This window comes from Vanessa atalanta, chromosome 29, assembly GCF_905147765.1.
Source record: "Vanessa atalanta chromosome 29, ilVanAtal1.2, whole genome shotgun sequence".
Classification (NCBI taxonomy): domain Eukaryota; kingdom Metazoa; phylum Arthropoda; class Insecta; order Lepidoptera; family Nymphalidae; genus Vanessa; species Vanessa atalanta.
This window is the reverse complement of record NC_061899.1, coordinates 1,932,083-1,953,129: the sequence shown is the minus strand read 5'-3', so window position 1 is coordinate 1,953,129 and position 21,047 is coordinate 1,932,083. Positions and strand designations below refer to the sequence as shown.

Sequence of the window (21,047 nt, the reverse complement as noted above, 5' to 3'; positions counted from 1 at the left end):
CGATGGAAAGTGGGGGGGGGGGGGGGGGCTCCCCGGAATGGATTTGCCGTCCCATCGAATGATAGGAGTGGGGGGATGGCACCTGTTGCACTATAATTCTTCCTGTGTACCGGGCTGGTCGCCTATGAGGTGGTCATGAACGAACTCGTTCAGGACGACATCGTCCTAGCAATCCCCTGTCTATATAACTATCGCATGAAATACTTATTTATGTAGTTACATTTATATTATAATTATATATTTAATAAACTCATATTTCATTATTGTATCCGATTTCATAAAAGTGTAAACGATTTTAAAACGTCATTCGTTTGGCTTTAAAAATTAATACAAGATGTTATCCCGCGCAAAATGATTATTAAAAAAAAAAAACAAAAGAGAGTCGCGCATGGAATGAGAATAGGACATTTTTGTTAATTGGATTTTTAAATTCAGGAATAAAATATTTATAAAAATAAAACTATTGTGTATTTATTACTATTAATATTAAAAATAATAGGTCGACCGTGAAACTTCGTGTTTATTCAAAAGATTTTTTTAGTTATTTCAAAACCATGACAAGTTTATTTTTGATTATGGCAAGTTTAGTTTTGATTTAATTTCATTGTAAACTGATGAAACCATTTTTAAATGTCATTCTAATATCAAATACATTAGTTATCTATAACCGGTCATTAATTGCCGGTCTCTAAAATTACTTTAATAAATTACAATCAAGAATCCTCTTTATTTCTCTGTACATCTACGACTGGAGCAGTGAGCAGTGGAGTAGATTTTTGACAATCAATAAGCAAGTGTAAACACTTCTATATTGAATAAAGATTTTTGACGTTGACTTCGACTAAGTATAACACTATTTTTTATCGGTTTCGATTACGGTTAAATATTCATTTCGGATATCCGATAGTTTCCTTTATGGTTACGAAGCTCCATAATATCCCTGCTAAGGATTCCGCCTTACTAAAGGAGTTTCTTTAACATCCGATTGTAATATATTAATTTAAAAAGCTAAAGTTGGAAAATACGACTTATATTTTGTAGTTTTAATATTTTATTCATACTAAATAATAATTCTCGCCTGCACTTAAGATAAAATAACACAAACAACCTGTAAATTTTCCACTGTTTGGCTAAGGCCTCCTCTCCCTTTGAGGAGAAGGTTTGAAGCAGATTCCACCACGCTGCTCCATTGCGGGTTGGTGGAATATACATGTGGCAGAATTTCGTTGAAATTAGACACATGCAGGTTTCATCAGACACATTTTGAATCGTCATTTAACAAACTATATTAAGCGAATCTACCACCGGTTCGGAATGTACATTTTATCGAGACGAACCGGCAAGAAACTCAGTAGTTAATCTTTTTCAACATTACAAAGTCATGTTAGTTAAATACAATTATATACGTATATAATACATCGCGCCTGGAAGTCCACAAGTATTAGCTCCACGCTTTTTGTCATCTACGTATATCATCTCATTTTCAATGTATTTTTTACAAATGATTTGAATTTATGAAACGGCAATTGTATGTATGTATATGATTACTACAAATAGATTAACGAAAAAGAAGTTTTTTTTTTTTTTATTTAACACTATTCATGTGACGTCCTATGATTTTGTGAGAATAATATTCTTAAACCACAAACTATTTTTGATTGAAATAACTACTGAGTTTTTTGCCGTTTCTTCTCCGTGGTATCAACATCTCGAATCGGTAGTCACTTAATATTAAAATTAAACTTGTAAAATGATTCAAATGCTCTCGTAAAATCCTACTTTTATAAAGTATATTTTCTATATAAGATTTTAAATTACCATGGTTATTTTTATTACTAACAGTATTTAAAACGGGATATTTACCATGTTTTTTATTTTTATTTGTTGGAGCTCGATATTTCGACATTATCTACGAATGTCTCGTGAACAAGACATTCGTAGATAATGTTAGTACTGTTACATTTTGTACATTAAATACTGTTAGTATATTTTCTATATCTACATATATAATAACAGTACCATCTTTCTTAGATGTTTTGATTTATATATTTAGTGCAGGTTCGTCTTTGGTGCTGGGATGTTAAAGAATCTAAGTGCCGAGTATTCGGGTCTCGCTGATAATGGCCAAGTCTTCGTTGAATTCCATTGATGAGGCGCCAAAGATAATTTCTTAGAAAATTTATCTGTTATGCTTAAGAAGGTTTTCTTGGTGGTAGGGCTTTGTGCAAGCCCGTCTGGGTAGGTACCACCCACTCATCAGATATTCTACCGCCAAATAACAGTACACTGTATTGTTGTGTTCCGGTTAGAAGGGTGAGTGAGCCAGTGTAATCACAGGCACAGAAGACATAACATCTTAGTTCCCAAGTTGGTGGCGCATAGGTGATGTAAGGAATGGTTAATATTTCTTACAGCGCCTTTGTCTATGGGCGGTGGTGACCACTTACCATCAGGTGGCCCATATGCTCGTCCGCCAACCAATGCCATAAAAAAGGTGCTTAATTGAAAGCAAGTATCTTTAAAATTCTGACTAAAAATACATGAAAAAAAAAAAAAAAAAACAAAAGAAAAACTTGCCATAACGTCAATGATGTTGTTGCTTTTGAAACTGATTGTGTAACAAAAGAACAAACATATACAGGTTATTACGTAAACAAGAAAAGCGTCGTGTAATGTTTAAGATACACTTGTGAAGTGTCGAACGGAGAGCAAACAATGAGATCATATTTAAGGGCAACCGACCAGTTGAAAGTATCTGTTTGAAAATATCCGATATGATCGTTCGTTATAAATAATCTCGGTGAAAGAAAATATTGTGAGGAAACCTGCCTCAGTTTCAGTCCTATTGTCCAATCGCATTAGAGTAAAGTTAATTTCCCATTGCTGAATGTTTAGTTAAAACTATTTTTATTGCTATTTAACTTGTCAAATTTTAAAAGGAGGTTCATTGCATTGATTTATTTTTATTTTAAAAAATATTCTTCTTCTGTCAAATTTAAAAAATGTTTAATATAATATATAATTTTATGTCACAATACTAACATCGTTTTCTTTGTTAATTTTTACAAAAATAATTCTTAACACTGAACAAAGGCCTTCCTACCTATAGCCTTACTCAATGGAAGAAATAAACGAACCTTACATTTACGTATTTCATGCGATTTACTAATAACTCAAGTACTGCCTCAAAACCCCCTGTAGGGGTCTTAGGTCTCTATAATCCGGCAAATTTGGTAGTCCAACACTGCCCTGCAAAACGTTTGTCGGATTGCCGGACGTCCACTGTAAGTAATCAGTGTGATGAGGAACCTGTATCAAATTAAAAGCGTTATAGGCTTTTTTAATTATTATTATCTATACATATAATAAAATTGGAGTGTCTGTTTGTAATATTAAACCCATTTTTACTAAATGCATATGTATGTATACACGGTACATATACCAAAATAACATTTTTTGCAATTTTTGTCTGTCTGTTGGTTCCGGCTAATCTCTGGAACGGCTGAACCGATTTCGACGGGACTTTCACTGGCAGATAGCGGATGTAATAAGGAGTAAGTTAGGCTACTTTTATGTTAGAATTATGTATAGAATAAAAACTAAAATCACGCTACAATATCCATATAACTTAGTCAAACAACGCGCACGAAGTTGCGGGAACAGCTAGTTATTATATAGAGTGGAGAGTTGGCACAACGGCGTATGAGAACGTCAAGCCGTTGCCAACATATACAAGCCAGTCTTCCCTGCACCTGGGGTTGCCAGGCGTCCGGATAAAGCCGGATAAAGTCAGGCTTTTTGATTGCGTGTCCGGCCAAAATTTTATTTATTTATTTCGCAAACGAGACAGGTTCATTTGATATTATTTATATTTCATTGGAATTTAACAAGATTTATTGTAATAATCAGAGTAGCTTGATTTTACATACATATTTTTTTATCATATCTATTAATACTGAGGCATAATATCTTCAACAATGTAGGGTGTCCGTTTTTTTAACAAAAGCCAAACTGGCTGGTCTGTCCGGCTATTAGGTTTGGCGACCTGGCAACCCTACCCGCGCCAATAGATTTTTCACATCAAAAACATATTTATGAACTGTAATTTTTTAATTATCAATTATGTATGCGTACAGTGTTGTCCAAAGACAATATATGACGTGAGTCATACAGTAAACATGCGATGCGAGTCTTATATTCCATATAAGTTCATAAGTGTTGAATACACGATGACCGGATGATACAGATTGCCCTCACACGGTGACCTTGAAGGAAATGAGGAAACTACGTGTATGGGAATAGTTTATGAGGCCTGTACAAGCAGAAGCACCGTTGTGAAATGAGCTAATTTTTTTTATTGTGTTACTGTTGGTCTCAATGGCAACAGCACCAGCTAAAATTCTCTATGGTCAGAGCGTACTTCAGGGTACTACTTTAGGGTGCCTCCTGTAAGGTTGGTCCAAAGATCGGGAGACCACGCCGTTAATGACGGGAGAGAAAGAAAGAGAAAAATATGTTTATTTAGGACACGGCACAATTTTAAAAAAATGTAAATCCTGCCAAAAAAACAACAAAGTATACACTAATTAAGCTACAAAAAAACAAAGATACAAAATAAAGAGACTTAATAAGCAATGATAGTACACCAAAATAGGTGTACCATTCAGCTTCCAAGTCGGGTTCCAAAATCCAACGCTGATTTTCAACGGTACCCTATGAGCCATTTCGAGCTGTGATAATCTGTCCACGTTAATATTTAATATAATATTTATACATTAAATAAATCTAAACATATAATAAAAAAATGGGAGTGGCTGTTTGTGCCGCTTTTTATGCAATGCGTATGTATGTATTCACTGTTTTGTCTGTCTGTCTGTTTGTCTATTAGTTCCGGCTAATCTCTGACTTTTTAGATCTCTTTGACGAGACTTTCACTAGCAGATAACTTGTATAAAATAATAATAATAATAGCTTAACAGAATGCTTTCATTCAAGGGTGGGTTAAGGGCTTTCTTGTTGGTTTACATCCCTAATAACCTAAGTAAGATATTCTGTACCTTGTACCTGAGGTTACACTCGCTTATTTACTGCTTTGCGGGAGAAAATGTGATCACTGAGTGGTACCTACCTAGACGGGCGAAGTTATTGAGTTTATATCAAGGTCTGCTCAGTATCTATCCCGAAGAGGAAATTGTTACAAACAACAAAAAAACTCACCGCAGAATACAATCGAAATTGACTATGAAGATTATAATATTTAAAGGATACAAAGTTCAAAATAGCGTAACACCGTAAGACGGTGTTTATTTCAAGAGTGAGATACCAAGAGAATTTTGACGCACTATTCTAATTTTCCTAAGCTGCTGTCACCTGGGTGACTTTCTTATTTATCTCTATACATTAAATAAAATGCGTCTGTCTACCAGGACGCGATAAACACAAAACTACACGGATTTTCGTGTGGTTTTCGTCAGTGGACGGAGTTATTCGTAAGGAAGTTTTAAGTGTATAGAGTTAGAATAAGCGTTTCGTAAATTATCTTAAATATGACATCCCGATTGGGAGCATAACGTAGCTTATTTAGTCTATCCGGGCAAAGCAGTGACTGAAAGCTAGTTTAATATAATTATCTCGATTTTCCGGTTGGAAGCACAAGGTTTCTAATTTTTTGTCTGCTAACGTAAATATTCAAGTATTCAATTTTTTTGACAACTTATTCAAAATAAGAATTATTTAATATTAATTTACTTTATTTTATAATATGGGATGGCGGAAGAGCAAATGGGCCACCTGATGGTAAGCGGCCACCATAGCATATAGAAGAAATATTAACCATTCCTTACAACGCCACTGCGCCATGGACATCGGGAACTAAGATGTTCCTTGTGCAGTAACACTGGATCACCCTTCAAACCGGAACACAATAATACTGAGTACTGCTGTTTTTTTTTTAGCATTAGCAGCCCGTAAATGTGCTGGGATAAAGGCCTCCTCTCCCTTTGAGGAGAAGGTTTGGAGCATATTCCACCACGCTGCTCCAATGCGGGTTGGCGGAATACACATGTGGCAGAATTTCGTTGAAATTAGACACATGCAGGTTTCCTCACGATGTTTTCCTTCACAGCCGAGCACGAGATGAATTATAAACACAAATTAAGCACATGAATGCAAACTGCTGTTTGGCGGTAGAATATCTGGTGAGTACGAGGTACCTACCCCGACAAGTTTGCACAAAGCCCTACCACCAAGTGCATATAGCATTATTGAACATCGGTTCATTAGACATGAAATTTAAACTTTTTTATTAGAGTTAGTGTCGTAGACCCTGATCGAAGGATATACATCCAACCATGTTCTACTAAGTAATAAATACTGATTTTTTTTTAATGGTTTTATTCAAAGAATATTTTCTTCGAAGTAAAAAAAATATATTTTTTTAAAGTAAATAATGAACAACAAATAAAAATAAAAAAAAACATGGTAAATATCCCGTTTTAAATACTGATAGTAATAAAAATACCCATGTTAATTTAAAATCTTAAATAATTAAAATCATTAAAAACATGTATTAAAGATATTAAAAAAAATAAAAAATTAAATCTTCAAACTACTAAAAAATATTTGTTATTTAAGCGGGAAAAGGGTATCGTAAATTGTCTATGATTTATTATCTTCAGTTAGACAATTCGAAATCCGCGTTCCACAAAAACTGGTAACGGTCCGGTAAATTTAATTAAACACAAGACTAGTGACGTCTTTAAAATTAGAATACTGTATGTTTTATTGCTAATTTTCGGAATTGTGAATCAGAGCGAGTGAGCCAGTGTAAAAATGGGTTCAACATTATAATAAACGGTACCAAATACCTATAATAAAATAATAATAATAATAATGCGGTACCTAAATATATTTCAGAATCTTTAACTATGGATAGCATAAACCAAGTCGCTTTTTTTTGCCTCTTTCTTCTTTTAAACCACTCAACAAATTTTGATGCGGTTTACACTAATGGAAATAGCGATTAACGAGAAAGGTTTATGGCTGAACGAGGCGGAATTTTCTTGAAAAAAAAAGAAGTTTTTGTAGGCGCATATTGTTAAAGCAGGGTTAACTTGAAGATATACATCAAAACAATGTTAGGTAGATTTCTTTACGAAAAATTTCGTAGGTTTTAAAAAAGCCCATAAAAATCGCGCTGGTACGGTGCCTATAATTTAAGGTAAATTCTTAAGTGTATTTTATTGTATTTTTTTTACTATTAATTCTTATCCAGATAAATATGTAAGTTTCCAAAATTAATATAGATTTAAATTGTCATTTATACCATAATATTCGAATGAATAAGGTACTACTACTATTTGGAAATATAATCGTTTACAAACTAAATCTCAACGATAAAAATCTTTCTGTGCAACCGGATGAGTTGCTGTCAAAATGAAGTTCTATTTTTTTTTTTAAATAAAGAACTTAAATTTAAAAATTATTAGTCACAAAAATGTTTTTAAAATAAACATCTCTAAGCGATTTATTGAAACCATTTGAGTACTCAAAGCGAAGTTAGTTCCGAGTGTGGGCGAAGAAGCTCGGCATAAAATCCTTATTTTACACTCACGAGGCCAGGACGGGTGGCTAGTTATATAATACTTAGAATTCATCTGGACAAAGTGATTAATAAAAGTCGGTCATAATTTTTTTTTTTCAAACTTCATTAAAAATATTGACCCGACATTATTAATAAGTATATGAATGATGCATCTATATATCTTAATCAATGATATTTTGATTGTGACATTTTATATTTCTATAATCTATTCGATCCATATTTGGTATGCCGTTGAAAGTGATAAATTTACCGAATACGGCGAATATCGATTAGTTACCGAATATTAACGTTGCAAATGTAATAATTTTAACATGCAATCCATATTTACGATATAATTTAATTTAAAACTTAAGAAAAGTCTCAAATATATTTCCACTATAAAAATGTTCTTACTGTATTGAAAATAACAAAATTAATTTAAGAAAAAAAGATTTTTATATTTAGTTACGTATAAGAGTCGAGATGGCCGATGATTTCGGGTTCAAACCCAGGCAGGCACTGAATTTTCATGTGCTTCATCTCGTGCTCGGCGGTGAAGGAAAACATCGTGAGGAAACCAGCATGTGTCTAATTTCAACGAAATTCTGCCACATGTGTATTCCACCAACCCGCATTGGAGCAGCGTGGTGGAATATGCTTCAAAACTTCTCCTCAACGGGAGAGGAGGCCTTAGCCCAGCAGTGGGAAATTAACAGGCTGCTAATGCAATGTAATGTAAAACGTATGTATAAGAGTCGGATGCCCCAGCGGTTAGGTTTGAGTTTTAATCGACGATTGTTGGCTTAAACCCAAAGAAGCACCTCTGAATTTTCATGTAGGTAGTTAATTTGTTTATTATTCATCTCGTGTTCGGCCGTGATCTAGACACGCGGTAGCGTGTCATCCAAGTTCTAGTAACAGAACTGGCGTGCAGCACCGTGTGTAATATTACACGAACCATTTGGAGCCACTTTTGACCTCCTCATAACTCAAAAACTATTTGACATAAATGTGTCAAATTTGGCTCATATATTGAGATTCGCGAGATACATATGTGTTCCAAATTTCATAAACGCATCTCAAATGGTTATTTAGATATTAACGTCTAAAAATCGTCATTTTTATCACTGACTGACCTATAGATCAAAACTATAACCTACTTCCAGGTGAAATAGAAAGTTGAAATTTGGCATGCAGGTAGATAATTAGGCTAATATAAAGGAAAAAATCTGAAACTGATGATTTTTTATCATTTCATTATAATTTTTCATTTTATTGGGTCTACAGGAACACTTATACAAGAATACACATACAGGAATACTTATAGTTCCTGTAATAACTGTAATAAAAAAAATGATGTAAGAACCAGCAATCAAAACTTATGACAGCCGGTCTTAATGTGGATTTTAAGGTCTTCACGTGAATATATAACAAGTTGAAAACCACCCTTAAGTTTTTTAAATCCAAATATTTCCGTTTTATTACTTATTAGTATAGCCGACTTTGGTATTTATTACGTTATTAACTAGCATTTAACGCACATCAATGGTGCAAAATCTATATATATACTTTAAAAAAAATAAATAATAGGCATTTCGGTACAAGGCGCGCGACGTGACGTCGAAGCAGCGGGATAGAAGCGTTGCGATTAAACCTTAACGCGGACGTGTCTGAGCGAGTGGCAACCGCGCTCATAAGAATTATTTCAATGCCTTCCGATGGAAGCTGCCTAGTCTATTCGACTGCATATTTTTTGTTTGAGTATACTAGTATACAACAATAAAATAGGTTTCGTGAGACTGTAGTAGAGTATGTATATCGTAACAGGAATGATTTAAGTTTGTACTCTAGCGCTACAAACGGGGATCCTTATTGCTTGGAAGAACAGTATCGAGTGAGCATGCTGATATCAGCAAAGGAGTGGTGAATGAGTCCAATGGAAAAATAGAGAAAGTACATTGAGGACGTCGACAACAGCAATAGCGCACGTAAAATAACAATTCAATTTAAACATAATTTAATTTGCGAACTAGAAGCCAAAGCAAGTCACAGATATTAAGTAATGTACATATATGTTCAAAGGAAACAATTCTCTATTTGCTTAGCATATTCTACTACTATACACAAATCACAAGGCCTTCGCCTTGACGGTGCTTTTTTCGACATAGGCTCCTCTATATTAAGTAAAGAGCAGGCTTACGTTGGCCTCTCTAGAGTTAAAAACTTAGATGGAGTACATCTTATCAATTTAGGTCCAAGTCAAATCAAGACACAAGAGAGCTCTATTGTAGAGTACAACCGTCTGCGCACGTTATACCGCCCGACTTGGCCAAATTAAGTATAAACAGAAAACGCGTAAAAAAATCCGGACACTTAATGGGCAATTCACTCGAACATTTCAGAGGTACCTACAAGAAAAATAAGAACGTATCAAAAAAAGACAATTATACCCCGTAAACATAAGAAAATTGAATAGCTTAATAAAAACCATTTGGTATTAATTTTGTTATTAATAAGTACCTACTAATAATTTATATACAAAAAGTAGTGATATCCCATCAAAAACATAAATGTAAAAATGAGAGCCAAGTTAAATATTATGATATATACCTTGGTTGTTGTCTTCAACGACAAAAGAAGTGAGATCTAAATTTGTGCCAAGTTAAATAGTCCTTTCTGAAATTTATTTATAACTACATAAAATATCATTTCTTCTTATAACTTGGGGTAATATATTGTTGCCTAAGGTCTGACTTGGCTAGTTCTCATATACAAATTATATTATATCCTTCGTAAGTTCTAAGCCTGTTACAAATGAATTATAAACACAAATTAAGCACGCAAATATTCAATGCTACTTGTCTGGATATGAACTCGCAATATCTGGTTAAGATTCATGTTTTCTAGTGACTAGACCATCGCAGCTCTTAATGTACGTTAATACTAACTAAGCAATACTGAGCTGTCCTCCATTCTTCTTAGATGTTCTGAGTTATAATTTGTTATTCTAAACACAAACTACAATTTGTGTTTATAAACATATAAGAACTAGCCAAGTCAGACCTTAGGCAACAATATATTACCCCAAGTTATAAGAAGAAATGATATTTTATGTAGTTATAAATAAATTTCAGAAAGGACTATTTAACTTGGCACAAATTTAGATCTCACTTCTTTTGTCGTTGAAGACAACAACCAAGGTATATATCATAATATTTAACTTGGCTCTCATTTTTACATTTATGTTTTTGATGGGATAACAACGTCAATAAATCAGCCATATGTGTGTGTGTGTCAAACAGATACACTTCTAAAATAAAAAAAAAATGCATTGTCAGTATGCGATTCTCTGTTCTTAATTCAAAACATGTGAGTCGTTTGGATATATTAAAATAAGTAAATACTTATTTGTTAATTATATTAAATTAAATCTTCAATGTTTTCGTGAAGTCGAAGATAGAAATTAGAGAACCATTTCCTGTTTCTTGCAAACAGTACGTTTTGTTTACATCGATCGATTATTTGTTTTGATAGTAATAATAAATTTAATACTTTATGAATAAATTGCAAAATATTAGTTACACCTAATAATTAAAAAACAGACTTATAAGGATGTTGAGTGAAATATTGGTCAAGATTTTATCACGTATTTCAAGTTTATAAATAAATAATTTTAAGAAATTGAAAACGTTTTTTTACTATTTTGGGTAGGATTTGATTCGTGTAAATAATTCAAAGTCAAAGACGAAAAATCTTTATTGAATATGGAAGTTTACACTTGCTCATTGATAGTCGAAAATCCACCACCGGTTCGGAAATTAACACCTCGGACATGAGATGAAGCGGTGAAAGAAATTCTGCGGCATTTTTTTTTAATTGACATTTTAACATGTATTGATTCAAAATCAAAATCAAAATATACATACTTTATTCAAGTAGGCTTTTACAAGCACTTTTGAATCGTCATTTAACAACAAACTATTTAAAGTAAAGCTACCATCGGTTCGGAATATAGATTCTACCGAGAAGAACCGGCAAGAAACTCAGTAGTTACTCTTTTTTTCATATACAATAACAATAAACATATTCTCTTTATTTGAAACAGTCTGGAGGCCATCATCTCATTCCCAAGGTGTGCAATCAACTAAGAATTCATTCGTTTTGTAATATCCTTTAGCACACAAACGCTCTTTAACGATTCTTTTAAATTTTACAATTGAATATTTTTGAACGTTTTCTGTGATCCTGTTGTAAAAACATATACATTGCCCCACAAAAGAGTTATTAATTCTTTGTAATCAGGTACTTGTAGTAACAAGTTTATTCTTGTTCCTGTTACTATACATCGCAATTTCTGGAAAATTCATTTAAGCTTTTGCGTACACATATAACATTATCAAAGACAAATTGAGAAGCGACAGTCATTATTTTAATTTCTTTAAATTTACATCTTAACGAATCTTTTAGGCCCAATTTTTAAATAGATTTTAAATTGGTAACAAAAATAATAAAATCAAATGTAAACTTCGCGAGAACTAAAACAAAAGAGTTCCGTATGTGGCTAAACTAAATCATTTGTCAACCTGAGAAAAATATCGTTCATAACATTACGCCTTACGGCAACACTGCTGTAATTTTGCTTTGTTAATTGGTATAAGAATTTATTCTGTAAATTTTATGCAGCAGCAGTGACAGTAGGTCACTGTGACAAATGAGAATTTTGTCAATTTTTGTTTATTAATGGAATTCGAAAGAAGTTGCAATCTCGTTCAATACTAAGTTTCATCATTTAGCCCATGATTGTTTCAGAATTAACCAAAGAACAACCGTGAAAATGTCAGAAGAATCGCAAGTGGGCGCGTTTTACGCCGGCAAAAACATCTTTATAACCGGCGGCACCGGCTTTGTAGGATTGTGTCTTATTGAAAAAATACTACGTACAATACCTGATGTTGGAAAAATATACTTATTAATGAGACCGAAGAAAGGCAAGGAGATATCGGAAAGATTGCAAGAGTTTCCTACGAACCCTGTAAGTATTTGTGCTTTTAATAACACTTTTTTACACACATTGTATCGGACTTATATATCGTAATGAACTTGTGACTGAAAAACCTGTGCATCCATCTCATTTATTAACATAAGACTTAAATTTTAAAACTAAAAGATGAAATTTTGTTACTGTAGCTCGGCTACTAAAGAGGTTATAGAACCTCATATACACTGGCATTGCAAAGTCATCAATCATATTTCTACTTAGAATAAAACAAAGTCGTTTCCCATTTACGCAAACATCGAAATGGTTATTAATGCAGTATTCATCATGAAACAGATCGGCTATCAAACTGTCCCGGCTTCACACGAGTCGTTCTATATATAACTTTTAGATTGAAGAAGTTTTAAATGAATGAGTTAAATTTCTCGGCTTTTACTGACTGTATTATTGTGGTACATAAACTTTTCTCTCATGGACATATAGTTAATTTTAAAAAGGATACCAATGTACTATATTTTTAATAAAATCTAAATAAAGCCGTTCATACCATATTGAATCATATTATTGGCTCAAGGATGTTAGTATACATATAGTTTGATAAGCCATAAGGTACTAATTTCTATATGAATTATCCTGGTGAGCGTAATAAATAATTGCCTTGATTAAACTAATTAAAAAGTTCTGCATCTCCATAATTAAATATTATTAAAATTTTATTATAGATAATTATTATAGGTAGACATTGATTGATATTTCAGTTTTTATTCTATGCATAACATGTATGTACTAGCTGCCCGTCCTGACTTTGTTTAGGGGAAATAATTATTTTATTTATATACTTAATGGTCATAGCACCATCTACCGGCTCCAATCTAAACCATTCAAGAACCCACACATCAATACACACAGTAAATTGCAGCAGAAACACAATAGGTCTAGCCCTTTTGTACAATTTCAATTACATACACACACATGCAGAAGATTTATATATAAAAGATATATGCTATGTTGTAAAAACTCAGAATGAAAACAGTTGTTGTTTGTGGTCTCAAATACATACTGAATTCTCTTTTTTCTTATTCTTGATTTGTCAACTACTTTGTGATAGGGCTTTGTACAAGCCTATCTGGGTAGGTACCACCCATTCATCAGATATTCCACTACCAAACTGCGAGGGACCTATGTATATATTAAAATAGGGATACTCAGTATTATTTAACACTCATTGCCTCAGCAATGTTTAGAGATTCAACATTACAATTTTATGTTATTTAGTATTTTTTGTTTTAGGTATTTGAGAAACTCTTAACAACAGAATCAAAAGATGTCTTCAACAAACTTGTGCCAATATCCGGTGATGTGGGCTCTCAAGACCTCGGCATCAGTAGCACAGATCGACAGACGCTTATTGATAATGTCAATGTTGTTATCCATTCTGCTGCAACGCTAGACTTTGAAGAGAGCTTGAAGCCAACTGTCAAAATCAATATATTAGGGACTCGGCAGGTTATGGAACTTTGTCAACAGATTAAAAGTTTAAAGGTAAGGCAATTGACTTATTATTGTTTTATTGTTAAATCGCTTCGACTCCTGAATAGCTCTACAGTTATTGTATAACTTTGTAAAAAAAAACAAATCGTCTGTCAAGTACTGGATGCAGGAAGCATGGTTAAACTGGGATGTCTAAGAAATATTTCTAAAGCCTTGAGCGGTCTCTAGTCTGAGTGAGTGAGTGAGCCGCTAGTCTAAATCGGTAGTGTTGGATGCTCCATAAACTAGGATAGAGTTGTGCTATATTTGCATTATTACAGATGGACGAATCTTTGAGATTGGACTCACCGATATTCAGCCAAAAGCACATTGTTTTAGTTGAAATAAAAAAATATTATTTCTAAACCTTTAAAAACCATATTATTTATATTTTATTTAGCTATGCAATAGTCTAGATACAACTTAGTTTCACATAATTGCTTGTACAGTTCTAAGAACCTTAGTTTAATTCTTTGTTCGGTGAATATATATTCTGTGTAGTTAGTATCAATTCATAGCAACTACAATGAGTCCTATACAAGTATGATCCAAAATGTTTTTTTTTTTCAGGTGATGGTTCATGTGTCATCTGCTTATGTAAACTCTTATTTAAAGGAAGTTGATGAGAAGGTTTATGATTCACCGGCAGATGTTGAATCAGTAATCAGCATGGCTGATAAGCTAACGGAACAGGCGTTGATTGATTTGGAGAAGACGTGAGTAAATTAAATACAATACAAAAACCTATAAGGAAAATATTTTTGAACTAATACATTAAAAAAATAGCTCATTAATACATTTTGGCTCATAATTGCATAATTTGATGATCTTAAACTTCTAAAGTAAATAAAAATTACTATATATTGCTTTTGTTATTTGTCTTCGTATCGAATTGAAAAATAAAATATATTTCAGAATATTAAAAAAACATCCGAATACCTACACATTTACGAAACATCTCGCCGAACACGAAGTCAAGAAGTGTGCTGATAAATTCCCCTGTACAATAGTCAGACCGACGATGAGTAAGTCGATTTATTTAACAACCTATTTTAGATATATATCGGTACCATAAAAAAGTCTAAATATAGGCCATGTTTAGTAAACGCTACAATTAGTAGATCTGTTTACTATATTATAAAGAAAAACAACGATTAACATATTCCTATATAGCTCCTATTTTATATCTTCCAAACAGTTTTTAAATATACAGAAGGTCTTACAACATTCGCAGTTATTCAGTCATTAGACAATACAAACTGCTATGTCCTTGCGTTTTTAACCTGAAAATATTAATTTAAATTACATACTGTAAAGGGCCATATTGATTTATATTAAATTCACAATGTATTAAAAGTTCTTAATTGAATAAGGATTAATGTTGTATTGCTTCAAATCGCTGCGAAAATAAGCCATTATTTCTCGTAAAAAGTAAAAGATAAAAAATGGTTGTTGTGGGTTATCCCTAAGAGACATATAACATCGTGGACTTTTTTGAAGACCTTTTTAAGATGTGTACTGTAGTAAATTGGGTTCAGCCAGTGTTTGCAATGTAAGCTCAAAAAATGTGTTTATTTACATCACTTCAGAAACCTCTGAAATTGTCAGTATTTCTCTACTATATTGTACGTACATACATATAAACCTTCCTCTTGAATCAATATATCTATTAAAAAAAATCGCGTCAAAATCCGCTGTGTAATTTTAAAGATCTAAGCATACATACGGACAGACAGCGGTAAGCGATTTTGTTTTAAACTATGTAATGATACTATTTCACTGAACTACTTATATTAAATTTACGTTTTGCGTACAAAGTTCCAACAAAAACTTTGCGTTTCAAAACGCAATATCTTAACGAGTCCATAATTAATAACATCGATTTTATATCTCGACCAATGTTTACAATTCAGTTCAAGGTTGTTTAACTCCTGCCATTGGAATAATTATATAAATAGTAGCTGTCCATTATTCGAAATTCGACCGTAATTCCATGGTATTAAAATATAAGATGCATTTATTCGAAACATAGGAATAATGAGACTCAGCTGGTCGAGATCTTGTCATTATAATAATAAAAAAAAAAAAACAATTCGTGACTGGACATCATAGACGTGGTTTCAGAAACCGATGATCTTTTGAAACGCCCGGTTTTATAGAAAACAATAAATTATTATTGAAATTAATTTCAGTTGTGGCGTCATGGAAGGAGCCGGTGATTGGCTGGACTTGTTCCAAAGTTGGACCACAAGGGTTCCTTATGGGAGCAGCTAAAGGTGTGAAACATTTTTATATATTATGTATATTTGATCTATTGTTAATAGTGGATAAGTTTATTAAGTATTTCATCCACAGGTGTCGTCCGGAGACTTCCTCTGGCGAAAGATAACATAGCGGACTACATTCCAGTTGATGTGGTGGTTAACCAGCTCCTAGTGGCCGGCTGGAACGCTGCTAAGTCCACGTAAGCTTTTTTTATTAGTAACCTTGTGAATTCATTCAATAACTCACTTATCAAACAATATCTATTGCGAAATGATTATAAATTAAAAAAAAAAAAGATTCTATACCACGCTCAAACTCACACACACAGATATAAAGTTATGTATTTTAAGATATATTATTGTTAACTCTTTGTCTTGGTGGATGAGTAGCACGGGTTTAAACTCAGTACATCGGTCATTGCACCTAGCTTGTGATGCTATATTTTTTATTTATATATCGGATTTTTCATAAGGATAACACAATTTGTCATTTTATGTCAATAACAATGCAATCAAACCTGTATACTAAGCTAGGTACAATCTCGTTTCAGGCGATTATAACATATAAAATCTTTGCACCTTTCATATTAAAAACAATAAAAGTTAGATTATTTTTATCAGATGACCCGTTGTGTTACGTTCTGAAAGCTATTAGTCTTTAAATTACTTTTTCGTGCTGGAGCAGTTAAATTATACTACCAATCCAGCGGTCATTCACCTTTTCTGCATCTCTAAAATAATGTAATGCATAACACGGAACGACGGATATGCATATTGTATATATTTTAATATCTAAGATTATTTTGTGAATAATTTTTACTAACCGGGCTCTCAAAAGATATATTACAGTTGTATTAATATGTATTTTATACGTTATAACTTGCTTTATTATGGCTCATAAAATCGGAAGTTAATTGTAATGTGGCTCATAGTGTATGGATTTGAAATAAAATAATTTTATTTATGATGTTTTATATATCTTTGATTGATTTAACTAGCAGTTCTTGTTAAGTAAATTGATTGAATATATATAATAAAATTTATATAAATTACTAATAGACTCGAAATATAAAAATCAATTAAATTTAATTTTTTGTACAAATGAACACAAAGTTTTTTTTTCAATAATTAACCCTTAATAATACATAAAAATGTTATACTATTTTTAGATCTGGGCTCACGGTGTACCACTGCTCGTCTTCAACTCAAAGGCCATTCAGATGGTCAATAATAGAACCTGTAGTCAATGATATACTACATAACTATCCTCTTAAAAGCGCTGTGTGGTAAGTATTTTATTTTCAACTTGTAACGTCTGGTATTAATTTAATTAATTTTAGCATCGCCTGCATATAAATATATCATTTTATTTACCGTATACACAAAATAGATTGATAGGTATTATTTAAGGAACAATAAGTCCCTTAGTTTCGTTGGTTCTTCTATGGTATAAAATCAAAATATACTTTATTAAAGTAGGCTTTTACAAGCACTTTTGGATTGTCACTTTACTAAATATATTAAGTTAAGTTACCACTATAAGGTATTCTATTCCGGAGCGGTGGTACATTTTAGAATTTTGATAAACAAAGCCGAGATGGCCCAGAGGTTAGAACGCGTGCATCTTAACCGATGATTGCGGATTTCAACTCAGGCAAGTCAACCACTGAATTTTCATATGCGCGAAATTCTGGCACATGTGTATTCACCAACCCGCATTGGAGCAGTGTGGTGGAGTATGCTCAAAACCTTCTCCTCAAAAGGAGTGGAGGCTCTACAGTGGGAAATTTACAGGCTGTTAATGTTCTTGTTGTTGTTAAACAAGTGTAATGTCAATAATGATGTTACTAAGGATAAAACTATAACAAAAAGGAACTGGCCCAATTAAGGCCTAATTAAGGGTGACCAATTGAGATTGTCAATAATGATACGTTCGAATTGAACATTACCAATTGAACACTATACGGTCATAACTTGAATTCCAATAAATCTAATCAAAATGAACTAATTTTGTTTATAACAGGTACCCGTATCTGAGTTTTGTTCCATCTCTCTGGCTATTCCGCTTGTCTGCTATATTCGTTCATTTCATCCCGGCTGTTCTACTGGATACATTGTTGAGGATAATGGGAGGAAAACCGATGTAAGCGTTCGTTTTATCTTAATGGTTATGTATAATTAAAATATTATTCGTTTAAATTGAATTTTGGTGTTTTGTTATCTACATATACATATATTAAATGTTTCTTTTTTTATTTAGCAAACACATGGAGGTATAGGTATTTTTGAATGTATGTTTATTTTGTTTAAATTAAGAACACGCAAATTGTAAAAGAATAATGCATGTATTAATTTTTTTGTTTATGATGCTGTGGCTTAATTTTAGTTATCATAATAGAAATAATGGAAACATATTAACGTATGCAGTTTTGCGTATTGTTGCTGGTTTTAGTAATGTTAAGGTTACTTGATGGTAGGACTTTCTGCTGCCACTCAGCAGTACTTAGTATTGTTGTGTTCCGGCTTGAAGGTTGATTGAGTCAGTGTACTAACTATAGGCAAAAGGGACTTAGTATCTGAGTTTCCAATGTCGGTGTACGGATATGTAAATGTAAATGTCTAGGGACAGTGATGGCCACTTACCATCAGGTGGTCTATTTGCCCGTGATGTAATAATTTTAGCACGAATATATTTTACTTAAAAATGTAATTTGTGTCTCTTAACACTAAGCCACAGAATCTAGTGCTCGGTTGCGAAAGAAAACATCATTAGGTGTCGTATGAAAAACGGTAATAAATTTTTAATAGAGACATTAATTATTACAGATTGTTTCGTTTGCATAAAAACGTATGGAATTCACTCAATCGTCTAGAGATATTCATATTCACCGAGTGGAAGTTCCACAATAAAAATACGAGAGAACTTAATGATAAACTCAACAAGACTGACAAGGAGAAATTTTATATAAACATCGAGAGTATGTATGTGAGTATTTGAGGGGTAATAAGAAGCTCTGTTATTGCTTAAAGAATATAATTTTGCGTGTAATTGCTGATACAAGACGAGATACAAAAATATTTTTATTATTTGTACAAGCTGACTTGGTTAACTGAAAAATTTACAAGGTAGGTTGAAATCAGTAACTCGTTAGCCTTTGCTAAGAATTAAACAAAATGTTTTGATTTATAAGTAACTTAATAAGTAAATTTTAACATAGTTAATGTATGTGTTTTAAATATGATGATTTATTCTGCCGACAGTGGGAGGAGTATTTTGTGAATCTACATTTGGGCGTACGGAGATATTTGAACAAGGAAAGTGAGAAAACATTACCGGCTGCGAAAAACAAGCAAACGATGTGAGTTCTTAATTCATTAATAAAAAAAAAATTCAAAATAACTTGTTTTTGAGTTACTTTAGTCCAATAATAATTATCTTTAACAAAGTTAATACTACTATATAACATAGCATTAAAATTGTGGAGTGTAAAATTAGTACTTATTCAAACATTTTAGAGTTTCAGTTATTGTGAATTGTAAAGATTGTTTAAAAAAAATAACCTATCTATATACTTACCCACACACCTTTGTTTAGCGTTTAAAGTTGTGAGTTATTAAGAGAAATTATGTATTTATTTATCTCAAATGATTTGTGTAGTTTACATTCTCGCCCAACATAAGCAAGATTCATTAAAAATTATACTCAAATGTTCAACAAGTGACATGAATTAATATTATATATTTCGGGTATTGATATTATTTTTTATTTTATTTTTTCAGTCTGAAGATGGTACATATCGTATGGCAAGTTTTAGTGATTACTTTAGTGTGGTTCATATTCGCACTTGTCACCGGGCTCACTATGATCCAGACTTCATGGTGTCCACCTGTCATTTACCTCTTTTACAGCCTTTTATAGATTCTATTTGAATCCGTCAGGAACAACATCACATGAATTTTTCAATTGAATTGTTTCCAACTAATTAAAATGACAACCAGTATTTTTTTACAATTGTTTTAAAATGAGTATTATACATTTATTATTATTATATTTTGATTTTAACAATTTTATTTGTTGTCTATATATCATCAATTTAAAAATAAGAATCTCATTGTGCAGATAACTGTGTATTATTAGAACATTACAATGAGCCACAATAATTGTGGATCACAATGAACCAGTTATCTGACAATTAGTCTACTTATGTATTTTTATCTATTATATATTTTTTATCGATTTTAATCTTGCATTATTTGATATAGATATTTTGTTTGAATGACTCTTTAAATTATTGGAAATGTATAAAAAAGTTGAATATTTTTCGTTTATACTATATATATATAGTATATACATATATTTTATATTATTAATTTAAGATAAAAATAATTTAGGAAAGACTAGACTGGTTTAGGTATATCGATAGTAAAATGTTTTGGTTTAAAGTGGTTTTAGTAATTCTTTTTTATATATATCAAATAAAATTAAGAGTTTTTTATATACAAATTACACTAATTTAATGAAATGAGCCAATCTATATATATATATATATATATTATTATTATTCTGGAAAAAAAGAATAATTTTATATTTTTTATTTCTAGATATACAATACAGTTATCAGATATTATTATATAAGCTAAAGAAACGTATTATTTTGTCATATATTTGTGTATT

General features: G+C 32.1%; 1 protein-coding gene across 2 annotated transcripts in view; it reads left to right on the top strand.

Annotated features, from left to right (window-relative positions):
* The window catches only part of LOC125074935 (putative fatty acyl-CoA reductase CG8306), a 39,083-nt gene extending 18,410 nt beyond the window's left edge, over window positions 1-20,673 (top strand). Inside the window, exons 2-12 of one of the 2 annotated variants that reach the window (XM_047686420.1) lie at window positions 12,392-12,614; window positions 13,869-14,120; window positions 14,679-14,824; window positions 15,024-15,133; window positions 16,301-16,384; window positions 16,464-16,572; window positions 17,542-17,658; window positions 18,396-18,515; window positions 19,199-19,358; window positions 19,634-19,731; window positions 20,153-20,673. In XM_047686420.1, the coding sequence (XP_047542376.1) occupies window positions 12,417-12,614; window positions 13,869-14,120; window positions 14,679-14,824; window positions 15,024-15,133; window positions 16,301-16,384; window positions 16,464-16,572; window positions 17,542-17,658; window positions 18,396-18,515; window positions 19,199-19,358; window positions 19,634-19,731; window positions 20,153-20,291 (1,533 nt within the window). In that variant the 5' untranslated portion in view covers window positions 12,392-12,416 and the 3' untranslated portion in view covers window positions 20,292-20,673. Of the gene's footprint in view, window positions 1-12,292; window positions 12,615-13,868; window positions 14,121-14,678; window positions 14,825-15,023; window positions 15,134-16,300; window positions 16,385-16,463; window positions 16,573-17,541; window positions 17,659-18,395; window positions 18,516-19,198; window positions 19,359-19,633; window positions 19,732-20,152 lie in introns of those variants that run through there. The other variant, XM_047686419.1, reaches the window with a different exon arrangement.
* Window positions 20,674-21,047: the final 374 nt, after the last annotated feature.